Source organism: Saimiri boliviensis, chromosome 8, assembly GCF_048565385.1.
Source record: "Saimiri boliviensis isolate mSaiBol1 chromosome 8, mSaiBol1.pri, whole genome shotgun sequence".
Taxonomy (NCBI): domain Eukaryota; kingdom Metazoa; phylum Chordata; class Mammalia; order Primates; family Cebidae; genus Saimiri; species Saimiri boliviensis.
Genome location: NC_133456.1, coordinates 119160434 through 119173102, shown reverse-complemented (window position 1 = coordinate 119173102; position 12669 = coordinate 119160434). Strand labels below are relative to the sequence as shown.

At 40.5% G+C, this 12669-nt stretch overlaps 1 protein-coding gene across 6 annotated transcripts in view; it reads right to left on the bottom strand.

The window, feature by feature from the left end:
* The window catches only part of LARP4B (La ribonucleoprotein 4B), a 120697-nt gene that overhangs the window by 27014 nt on the left and 81014 nt on the right, over positions 1 to 12669 (bottom strand). For all 6 annotated transcript variants that reach the window (XM_074405137.1, XM_039478679.2, XM_039478680.2 and 3 more), the window contains 2 exons: positions 8199 to 8277; positions 6084 to 6220 (listed from right to left, as the gene is read on the bottom strand). In XM_074405137.1, coding sequence (XP_074261238.1) covers positions 6084 to 6220; positions 8199 to 8277 — 216 coding nt within the window. The remainder of the gene's footprint in view (positions 1 to 6083; positions 6221 to 8198; positions 8278 to 12669) is intronic.

Here is a 12669-nt window from a genome sequence, read left to right as displayed (position 1 = left end):
CAGAGGTGCCCACTATTGCAAAGACACAAACTACCCGCATCAGGAATGGAAGTGGGCAACATCATTACAGGTTCTATCAACAGGAAAAAGATAACAATGGAATATTATGAAAAAGTTCACACTAATAAATTACATGAAATAGAAACATTTCTTTAAAGACATAAAACACCAAAGGTTACTCTACAATAAAGGTAACTGGTGCATGACTATAACTTAGTTTTTATATCTTAATCTGACAAAAGATATCAAAGACTTGTATGCTGAAAAGTGCAAAACACTGCCAAGAGAACATTTTAAAGACCAAAATATCGACATACTCTGTGCTTATGGGTTAAAAAACTTAACATTGGTAGAATCGGTAACTTCTTCTCAAGTAAATTTACAGAATCAATGCAATCCCAATAGAAACACAAACAGAACTTTTTGAAAAACTGTCACAATTATTCTAAAATTTATACACAAAAGCAAAACATTTAGGAAAACCACAACAAAGCTGGAGGATCCGTACCTACTTTAAGACTTATAACATTACAGTGATCAAGATACTACAGTGTCTTTACTAAATCAGACAAGTAATCAAGGGAATAGAACACATGTTCCAGAGATCAACACACCGGTGCATGGGCAGTCAATTCAAGGGCCCAGACACGCGTGGTGCTGTAACAGATGCACTCAGGATCCACATCCCACACCATGTACAAACATCAGCACAACACAGATCACAGACTCCAATGTTCAAATGTAAAACATAAAACTGATATAAGGAAAACTATCATAACCTTGGGCCAAGCAAAGATTTCTTATGTGCAACACCAAAATCAAGATCTGTAACAGGAAAAAAATTAACAAATTAGACTATATAAAGAATTACTACTTCTGCTTCTTGAAAAACACTGATAGAACAACAAAAAAAACCAGTTGTAGACTGAGAGAGCATATTTGTTAAACACGTGTGTGATAAGGACTTGTATCCAGAATACCTGAAATACATATTAACGTGCACACACATGCGTCGTTGACAATGTGATCAAGGAGCAAAGCAGCATCTTTTTCAGTAAGTGGTGCTGAACTACTCGACATCCATGTGCAGAACATTAGTCTAGATGCAGACCTGGCGCCACCATTCATAAAAATTAACACAAAATGAATCATGGACCTCAGTGTAAAATGCAAAACCGTAAGTCGTAGAAAACATAGGAGAAAATCTAGAAGACCTTGGGTCTGACAATAACTTTTTAGATACAACACCAAAGGATTCATCCATGAAAAACTTCATTAACATTTAATACTTCTGCTCTGTGAAAGGCAATGTCAACTGGATGAGAAGACAAGCCATTGACAGATGGATAGTTGCAAAAGATACATCTGATAAAGAACTGTTAACATCGAAATACAAAAAAAATCTAAAAACCTCAACAATAAGAAAATGAACAAACTTGGCTGGGCGTGGTGGCTCACGCCTGTAATCCCAGCACTTTAGAAGGCCAAGGTGGGCAGATCACGAGGTCAAGAGACTGAGACCATCCTAGCCAACATGATGAAACCCCGTCTCTACTAAAAACACAAAAATTAGCTGGGCGTGGTAGAACACAACTGTAGTCCCAGCTACTCAGGAGGCTGAGGCAGGAGAAGCGCTTGAACTCGGGGGGTAGAGGTTGACGTGAGCTGAGATGGCGTCATTGTACTCCAGCCTGGGTAAGAAGAGCAAAACTTAGAGAGAGAGAGAGAGAGAGAGAGAGAGAGAGAGAAAGAGAGAGAGAGAGAGAGAGAGAGAGAGAATATGCAAATTAAAACATCAATGAGATGCCACTGCATAACTATTAGCACGGCAAAAATCCAAATCAATGATACCAACAAATGCTGGCAAGGATGTAGAGCAACAGGAACTCCCATTCACTGCCGATGGGAATGCAAAGTGGTACATCCACTTTGGAAGACAATTTGGTGGTTTCTTATTAAACAAATCATATTTTTAGCATATGATCTGGCAATTGTGCCCCTTGGTATTTATCCAAAGGTGCTAAAAAATTATGTCCATGCAAAACTCTGCACACAGAGTTTATAGCAACTTTACTCATAACTGCCAAAACTTGGAAGTAATCAAGATGTCCTTCAGTGGGTAGATAAACAAATTGTGGGACATCCAGACAATTAACTATTATTTAACACTAAAAGAAATGATCTATCAAGCCATGAAGACATGGAGGAACCTTCAACATATATTGCTAAGTGAAAGAAGCCAATCTGAAAAGGCTATGTCCTATAGGATTCCAACTCTATGACATTCTGGAAGAGGTCAAACTATAGGATCAGTGGCTTCCAGCGATTTAGGGGGAGGGAGGGCTGAACAGGTGGTGTTCAGAGGATGTTTAGGTCAGCAAAATTATCTATACAACACTGTAATGGTAGACACATGTCACAATACAGTAGTCCAGATCTACAGAATATACAATACGAAGTGAACCCTTATGTAAACTGCGGACTCCAGGTGATAATGATGTGTCAGTGTAGTTTCATCAATTCTAAATGTTCCTCTGATGGGGAATGTTCATAAGGGAAGAGGCCATACATGTGTGCAGGTACTATATGGGAGAGGTCTCTACTTTGCTCAGTTTTGCTGTGAGTCTAAAACTGTTTTAAAAAATAAAGTCGGCGGGGTGCGGTGGCTCAAGCCTGTAATCCCAGCGCTTTGGGAGGCCGAGGCGGGTGGATCACGAGGTCAAGAGATCGAGACCATCCTGGTCAACATGGTGAAACCCCGTCTCTACTAAAAATACAAAAAAAGTAGCTGGGCATGGTGGCGCGTGCCTGTAATCCCAGCTACTCAGGAGGCTGAGGCAGGAGAATTGCCTGAACCCAGGAGGCGGAGGTTGCGGCGAGCCGAGATCGCGCCATCGCACTCCAGCCTGGGTAACAAGAGTGAAACTCTGTCTCAAAAAAAAAAAAAAAAAAAAAAAAAAAGTCAACTTCTAAAGAAAGGACTCAATTGTTAGTAAAACTAATAAAGTATGTGTGGGACTTCTAAACAGACACTTCTGCAAAGAAGAAAAAGGAAGGCAAATAAGCACATTTAATAAATGCTTACCTTCATTAACCATTAGAGAAACAGAAGTTAAAACCTCAATAAGATACCACTATCCCGTTATTAGAAAACATAAAATTAACATGACTACATACCAAGCGTCAGAAGGATTTGGGGCAACTGGAGCTCTCATCCCTGCTGGTGGTGGCCAACTGTAAAATGGTCCAACCACTTTGGAAAACAGATGGGCAGTTTCAAAGTTAATCATACACCTAACCACACAATCCAGACATTCCGCTTCTGGTTATTTACCCGAGACAGAGGGAAGCACATGGTCACACAAAGACTTTTACACAAGTGTTCACAGCAATTTGTAGTGGTCAAAACCTGGCAATAACCTAAATGTCTGCAACTAGTAGGTGCATAAACCAACTGGGAATATCCATTCAAGAGAATACTTCCCAGCAAAAAGAAGTAATCACCTACTAATCCAGTAAACAAAAAAATAGTTATGCCTGACCAAAAGAAAGCGATATTGCATAATCAACTCCATTCACATCAAATTTGTAAACACTACAAACTAATCTCTAGTGACAGGAAGCAAATCAGTGGTTGCCAGGAGAGGGAGTAGAGGAAGCTTGGCGGGGGCAGGCTGTGGTGGCTATGTTTGGTCTTGTGATTGTGGTAGTTTCATGGGTGTATAAATATGTAAAAATTATCCAATGTACACTCAGAACGTATAGTTTATGGTATGTAAATTCTACCTCCATACAGCAGGGGTGATACCCTCTGCACTTCACTCCTTGCCCAACTCACCTCCCCCCATGATGCGACAATGAATCCCATTCATGCTTTCACACCCCCTCTGTGCTCCTCTGAACCCACAAAAATCCCTGTGCTTCAGCTTTGCACATCCCCAAGCTTTATATATATGGTATCACCTCGCACAAATTTGGAAATAGGCTTTTATAAACATTCTCATTTTAAAATTTATTCTTGTTGGAATATGTAGTTGTAGCTCACTGTAACAGCTCTGGTACTCACTGTGTGAATGCAAAGCAATGTCTTTATTCTGGTGACAAATATTTTAGCATGTCTTTTTAATTGGCAGTTTCAGTTATATTAAGGGTAAAAACAGTACTTGAATCAGACATATTGGACGCACACACTGTGTGCATTATGAGATTAAAAATAATCTAGAAACGTAACTTACACAACTTAATACAAGAGCTGCAGTATTCAAATTAAAGTAAAATCATTCAGACAATCGAGTTTAATTTTTAAAAAGATAAAATTAAATACTCATCAAGTATCTGCTACGTGTCTGAGTCTTTGTTAGGTATTTTGGGCACAAGATTTAAACTAAGATGAGATCAGGCACAGTGGCTCTCAGCACTTTGGGAGACTGAGACGGGCAGATCACTTGAGGTCAGGAGTTTGAGACTGGCCATACTACACGGTGAAACGTTGTCTCTACTAAAAATACAAAAAATTAGCTGGGCATGCTAGGGCACGCTTGTAATCCCCAGCTACTTGGGAGGCTGAGGCACGAGAATCACTTAAACACAGGAGGGCAGAGGTTGCAGTGAACTGAGACGGCACCACTGTACTCCAACCTGGGTGACAGAGTGTGATTCCATCTCAAAAATAAATAAATTCATTAATTTAATTTATTTTTTAAAAAATATGCTGAGAACTTTGCTTCTGTGGACCTACCGATGACATCTTCATCCTCTTCAGAACTATAACTAATGCGGTAAACTTGCTAACTATAATTCTTATCACTCAGGTTCTTACAAAGGCATGTACATTTCTGTCCAAAAATTGAGTGAAAAAAGACAAAATGAGAAACTAAAGGGCTGAGTACAAATGGATAAAAGGTTAACAGTCATAAAGAAGGTGGGAGCAGCTGGGGTAAAATAGGGGATGAGGCTGCTCTGGAATACCCATGGGAAGGTGGGCTCTCGTAAGCCACCAGAGAGAGCAATGTAACATCTTCATGGTTGGTAGAAACACCCCTTGCCAGTAACAACTGAGAAATCATTCCAGCAGGGGAGCAGCGTTTGCAAGGTCTGTCCTAAAAGGAATAACTAAACCTGGAACTCCTAATCATAACCAAAAAGACTTCAGAGTATAAACAGGGACAAAAATGCTGCTGGCCTTCCAAAGACGGAGCCAAATTCAGCTGGCATAGACAACAGCTTCTGTTCTGCATGGTGACACCAGGGAGAACAGCGCCATCCTGGCAGATGGCAGTGCCACTCTCAGAATTCACAGTCAATGGTAATTATGTTTGCCAGTTTCCTCAGTCTCCAATAATTTAATAACCCATGATATTTGTCTAAAAACAGAAAAATAGAAGACTTTTATTTGTGAAAAAAAATCCAACTAAGTTCTAAGGTAAGATGCTCATTTTTTATACTACTTGTCAAGTCATATCCACACAAGAAAAAAAAAATCTGCAGCCTTCAGTAGAGCTGCTAAGCCAGGGACAATGTGAAAATCTTCTGTGTTAGTGTAGGCAGTGGACTTAAATGACTGTAAGTCAGGCTTAGCGATATCCAATCACTCAAAACTAAGTAGTGGGCACCATCTGCACTTAATGCTGAAACACTGATATTGCCAAACTTCAAACAAACAACTTCATCCACAACATAATCTTAAGAAAAATGCAAAAATATTTCATCAAAACATTAACAGGAAGTTGCAGTTTGAAAGAAACTCCTTTAGTGGCAAAACTGTAATTAATTAAAATGTATTTTACTTTAACTCTAAATGTTATTTTTATTTTGTTTTTTAGGAATGAAACATCTGTCTTTAAAATCCCCATTAAAAATATTCCTTTTCTACTTCATATGACCAAAAACCTGTTTGACGTTTCATGATGGATTCAGTTGGCACTCCCCGGGACTATATGGCACTATTCCAGAATTATTGGACCCGGGCAGGAAGGAATTAAAGTCCAGAGAAGGATTTGATGGCTATAGGTTTAAAGGTTCATACTGATAAGACAAATAATCTAAAGATAAGTATTATTAATTTAACGCTGTCATTTACTTACATCTTAGCACTTCCACAATCAAGTCCACATCAGTGCTGAGCTTCTTGATGTGGTCGAGGTTAGCCACCGTTGTGATTGGCACATACTGGTCACTATCCATCTGTGATATAAGATACATGTCACTAGCAAGGTTCTCCCTGTTGAAAGAAAACAATCTCCTTTAATCAATATTTCTTTAAAAGGAAGTTTAACCTACAGCAATTCCATTTTCACAAGAGACGTGAGTGTGGCACGGAGGTAAATCTGAGCCCAGGCTCCACCTGTTATTTGCTGTCTCTCTGGCCTCAGGTAAATTTTTTCAAAATCTCTGCCTTGGAGTGGCTAGGAGGGCAAAAGTAAAAGTATACTGCACTTTCTACAATCAAAATTCATGAGATGATGATTATTCTTAAATAAGATGTAACTATTGATAGCTCTCGTTTTTGTCCGAAACAGTATTTGAGGAGTTTACTAAAAACACATACAATTTTGTTAGGCCAGGCATGGTGGCCCATGCCTGTAATCCCAGCACTTGGGAAGCCAAGGCAGGCAGATCACCTGGAGCCAGGAGTTTGAGATTAGCCTGGCCAACGTGGTGAAACCCCGTCTCTACTAAAAATATAAAAATTAGCCAGGCGGGGTGGCAGGCAACTATAATCCCAGCTACTCGGGAGGCTGAGGCAGGAGAATTGCTTGAACCCGGGAGGTGGAGGTTGCAATGAGCCAAGACTATGCCATTGCACTCCAGCTCGGGAGACAAGAGTGAAACTCTGTCTCAGAAAAAAAAAAAAACACACACACACACACCAACTTTTTTTTAAGTAAAGAAATCCAGCTGAATGAACAAGAAGGGAAAACATAAAAAGCCATGTGGAACAGCATAGACCAGGATAAGGTCATTCCCAAAATTCTTCCTGTAGACTCTGGAGCACTCACTAGAGAGGTTATATCCAGCCCTGGCTTCCTAGCAGCCAGAATTCAAAAGAAGGAAACAGAATCAGTAACTTTACCCACAAAATCCAAAGGTGAGCCACAAATAATCAGCAGTTTGGGCCAAGATGAGCTATTTTCTGGTGTTTTGGCCAAAGATCAATGTTTCCTGTGATTTCTCAAGAAAAGACATTGTGTAATGTAGTGAACAAGGACCAAAAAACATTTCAAAACTAAACATAGTGCTGTGTTCCTGGGGCCTCTGATCAGTGTCCCTTGGTGAAGGCCCATGACTGCCAATCAAACAGAGGACATGCAGAAACAGGCCCTACTCCACCCTCATCGCCAGGGCCTTCCAGATGTAGCTGATTGTGGCCCCGTGGGACTACAGACAGGCGTGAGTGGCAGAGAGCTCACACTTGTGCTCCACTAGGGTGCTCAACTGGTGCCCCAGCACCTTTTGTGTCTACTGTGTCATGGTGCGGGTTCACTCAGGCCCCAAATGTGGAACAGCATGGGCCTGGGGAGGAGGCCAGCAAAGCCCCTCACACAGCCACACCAGCTTCAAGGAGCTCCTAGCAGACACCTGTGTGGAATCCTCAGGGTTCCAGAGAAAACACGTGGAAAATCATCATCACTGACAGAAAACCTTACACATGGCAAACTGGTTTATCGTCATACTTGGAGAAATTACATCAAACCCAATCCCGTTTATCTTTATGTCCAGTTCTGTCATTGGAACTTTAAAGGTTTTATTAAGAAAAAGGTATTATTTGAGGGAAAAATTATTAAAATTGAGTGTTACATAAGTAAAACAACTTGCTATCTTAGTATGAGGTGTGTTTTCAGAAACATCGTAGCACATTTGTTCTCAGACTTCAGTGTGATGAAGAGTCTGATTCAGCAGCACGGGCCAGGCCAGGCCAGGTAAGACACGGCACTTCAGACACTGACCGCCAAGATCACTGTGGCCTCAACTCTGGGGACCACTGACATGAGGGTTACTTTCCATTCTCAAATGTCAAAAGATAGTTATTACTCAATACTCCACATCATATATATATATATATATACACACACACACACACTTTTATATGGATATGAGTAGATACATACTCTTTCACAAAATCTTATATTTGTATATAACTTAACTATTTGTACAATATCAGAAATATCAGGTACTAGAAAAACCATAACCAGCCTCACCTAGATAAGCAGAATTCCAATGTTTTTTTAAGTACTTCTCGGGGGTCTTCCTGGCTTTCTGGCTGAGACTCATTTCCTCCTACAGAAAAACAATGATCAACTTAGGAAAAATGGCTTAAAATTTAGGAAGCAGACAATTCAGCACAGCAGTTCTAATGCTTTCAACTTCTGACACAACTACGTAAGTGCATACTGAGTATGAAAAATGCTATTTTACCTTTCAAAGAGTAAATCACATTTAAAAAAAAAAAAAATCTATTCCTTTATTCCCCAAAACAAAAACAGCACAGTTTAGAAAAATAATCTAAGTCTCATAAGCAGTTTAACAAGGGCTTTTTTTTTAAACCAGAAATCACAAGTGTAAGCTTAGTTAATGTCTTGTCTCAAAAGGAATTTTCAAGTAACCTATACAAACACAGACACTGAACAATAATAAAATACAGAGGGAAAAATTGAAACAACAAAAAAGGTAACAGGCAAAAACAAACAAACAAACAACAACAACAACAAAAACCCAAGGCTGGAGATCACAAACACACAGTCCCTAGGATTAGACAGTTTCTACAACAGAGGCTTAAATTTGCCTTTAAAACTTTCAGATAGTCAAAGGAACAACTGAGAAATTGTTGTGTTATAGAGTTCTTAAAGCAAAATGATAAATAAACCAGATCTTCAAGAGGAAACAAAAGCTGGTTCTAAATCCTGGAAGAAATTTCTGAGAGGATGCCAGAGGGCATGGTGTGTGTGGTCACGGGAAGCACAGGGCTGTGGATGTAGGAGATCTAGAAGATGGAGCTGAACTCTGGACACTGAGTAAACAGGTATTTTAATAATGTTGAGATGACAGGCATTGAAATGCTAAGAACTAAGTTTTTTCCTATGTTCCTATACCAATTAACATGGTACAATCATACATGAGCCATTCTAACACAAGACAGACTTGTATCTTAAAAGGCAAAGTTAAAGACCATGAAAAGGCAAAGTCAAAGTGGAGAGTTCAGGACAAATAAGAGGGACAGAGAGTTTGCATAGTGTTATACAATGAGCTTAGTAAAATCCACCCCATCAGCAAAAACAAACAAAAAAAAAACTGCTAAAGCAACCGTAACACAAAACCAAACCATCAGTCTTAATGAGACCGAAAACTGAAAACACAACCTGATGCCACTGTCCATCTAGAAGGCGTCTCCGGATCACTCATTTAAATTCACACTCCACGCCCCCATGTTTAATAGGTATTTACTAAATATTTCTATGTGCCAGGCACTATTGCAGGCTCTGTGAATTCAGCCTGCATAAGGCAAAGCCTCTGCTCTCATGAAGCCAACACTCTGATGGGAGAGGCATATGACAGTTAATCAGCAACTATACACACCATGTCAGAGAGAAACTGACACTGAGGAAACAACCCAGAATGAGGGGAGACAAGGCCTGGTGCCCTCTCGACAGGAAGTGCCATGTGACCTGATGGAGGAGGGGTGGGACGTGCAGGAAAGTGGGAAGTGTGTTCTAAGTGGGGTGCTTCAAGCACAGGGGTCACGTCCAACAGTAGGAGCCCGGCACAGCTGAGAAGAGGGGTGATGGACACGTAAGAAATGGGGTCACACTGACTGTGAACACCATTAGGATACTGTGTAGTTAGGAGCCAAGAGAATCATCCGCAATAAAATAACACAGTAAAGGTAGGTACGTTAAGAAGTTGGAACTAAGTACTAGATCTAGATCTTGCTGCACCAGCGTCATTAAAGAGCTCAATAAATGCCACTTAGGTCAACTGTCTACCTGGACTGGATTCAAGAGAGACTGGAGGCAAGGAGATGGGGACAGCAAGAAAATAGCTTCAGTGTTCTGCTGTGAAAGACAGGCTGCCCAGGGCAGTTTCACTTAAGATGGGTGATAATACAACCTTAGAAAGGTGGGGAATGCCCCAACCATGCAAGTGATGCCTGGCACCGCAGAGGAAAACGGGAAGCAAAGTCAGTGGCAAGGAAGTGAGGCGGGCTCTCAGGGAGACTGGATGCTGGGCATGTGTTGTCAGTAAGACACAGGCAATCTGCCTCCAGGCAAGATAGGATCACAGGAACTAGGTTAACGTTCTCTTTAAAATCACCAAGAAACCAAGTAAGATAGATGAAACGATGGTTTTCCAGATGTGGGACATAGGGCAACAAAGGACATGGATTCCTATGTAACATGAGACACTAAAGTAACCCCGACACGTCCAGCCCACTCCCTTGGGGGAAGTCCCAGGCTGTGCCCAGGGAGTGGGAAGGCAGGTGGGAACCCAGCGTATGGCTGTGATGAAGAGATCAACAGAATGCAGGAGACGGAGAGGCTGAGTGTACAGGACAGGAAGAGGAGCTCCGGAGAACCACAGGGGCCCAGGCCCCACCAGGTAGTCAGACAGGGTTTTTGCAAAGCAAGGATGTGATGAAACCACCCCATGCTCATGGAAGAATCACCTGAGAGGATCAGAAGTATAACAATTTATGTCATTCACGTGCAGGGCCTGAAATGTAACTGTTCCCAAAAGAAAATCTTGTGATTCCCGAGCCCTGCCTCCGTGGTAGAAAACAGGTCCCACACAGCACGGCTCCACTCACGCCTAACACATCTTTAAAAACAAGATATGAAAGGATCACACTGTTTCCAAGAAACTTAGCTGCATCCCAGAACAAAAATCAAACATTTAAAGAACTACAAAAATACTAAGCCCTGAATAAAGTAAAATTCGATCTAACTAAAAATTAGCATGCATGCAAAGAAAGAAGCAAGAATATCTGACACATGACATTGAGAAATGTCAACCAACAGAAATCAATCCAGAATTGACACAGAGGTTAAAATTAACTGATAATGACACACTGAAAGTTACCATAACTGTATTCCATATGTTTAAAGTCCGGTAAGGACATGAAACTTACCGAAAGAAAAGAAAATAAAAGAAAAAACTGCTAGAGATGAAACTCCAATGTCTGGTGCGAAAAATACTTGATGAGATTAACAGGGTAGGCATTATGGCAGACTCGGAACCTAAAGATACAGTAACAGAAACTTCCCAAAACGAAACACAGAAATGAGAAGTATGACCAACCAGCACAGAGGATCCGTAAGCTTCGGACAACATCAAGCAGCTCAGCTCAAGTGTAACAGGAGACCCTGCCACAGTCAGCCCCCAACACAGAGAAAATCTACACACAGGAACAGAGAGCACCAGAAACTACCAGGACATGTATAAATATGTACGCTTTTTTGGCTTGTTATAACTTGTATCTCTTTTAAAAATAACTGACTTAAATAAAAATGAAAACAACATATTGTCAGTTTATAATGTAACTGCATAATACATGATGACCAAAGAAAGCATCCAGGCCACGAGAAAAGACAGCAGACTGCCCTGATGCTGAGCTCTATGTGAAGCAGCACGCAGCCATCTGAAGGTAGACTGTGTTAACCGAAAGAAGTGGAGTAAAACGCAAAGAAACCATTAAAACAGCAAAACAAGGAAAAAGAAGCCTACTCCAAAGAAAAACAGAGAAAGAGCGAAAGAGGAACAAAGAACAGATGGGACAAAAATAAACAACACACCTCGTACTCAATCTTGAGTTCCGATATCACTCTCCAATGAAGGAGCCAGCACTCCTCGGAGAAATGGCTGAATCTAGGGCTGAAGCGAGGAGAAAAAAAACCAAACCAAACAAAATAACCACAAAAACCCTACGTTGATGGGGTATGTCAAAGGGAGCCGAACAGAAGAACTCCTGATGGCCAAAGCAAGAACAATAATTTGAACAAAAAAATAAAGCAGTATTGGATTATAACCAAAAGTATAAAACAAACATTCTTGAACCCATACTGCTATAAATAGTAAATAAATAAAGGAGAAGGGACAAATCTCCCATACATAAGAATTTTAAATAATTTACAGATATTTGTGTCCTCATGGAGGGAGACCATAAATCCCCATTCCTTATGTTTGGACTGTATGCAGAGACTTCTTTCCAGACAGTACAACATGGAAACAGGGAGGGAAAGGGTAACTTCAGAGTGAGAAACCCAGGAAACAGCCAAGTGATCAAGATCATACCAACAGTGATAAGTCACACTGACAGTGTGCACCCTTGATATATGTGATAAAAACGGTGTTTCACCTTCTTAAACCCATTAACACTGTAATATCATAACGAGAAAAACATATCCTAACAGAAGAGAATGTTACAAAATACTTGACTAGTACTCTTCAGAACTATGATATCAAAATTACCAAAAAAAAGGAAAGCCTGGGAAACTGTTAAAGCCAAGAGGAGCCTAAGGAAACATAAGATTAAATAAAATGTGGTTCCTAGCTGGGATCCTGCAATAGAAAAAGGACATTTAGGTTAAAATGTATCACTACTGGTTCAGTGATTGGGACAAATGTACCATATTAATAAAAGATGTTAAGAGTAGGAAAAACTGAGTGCCAGCTATA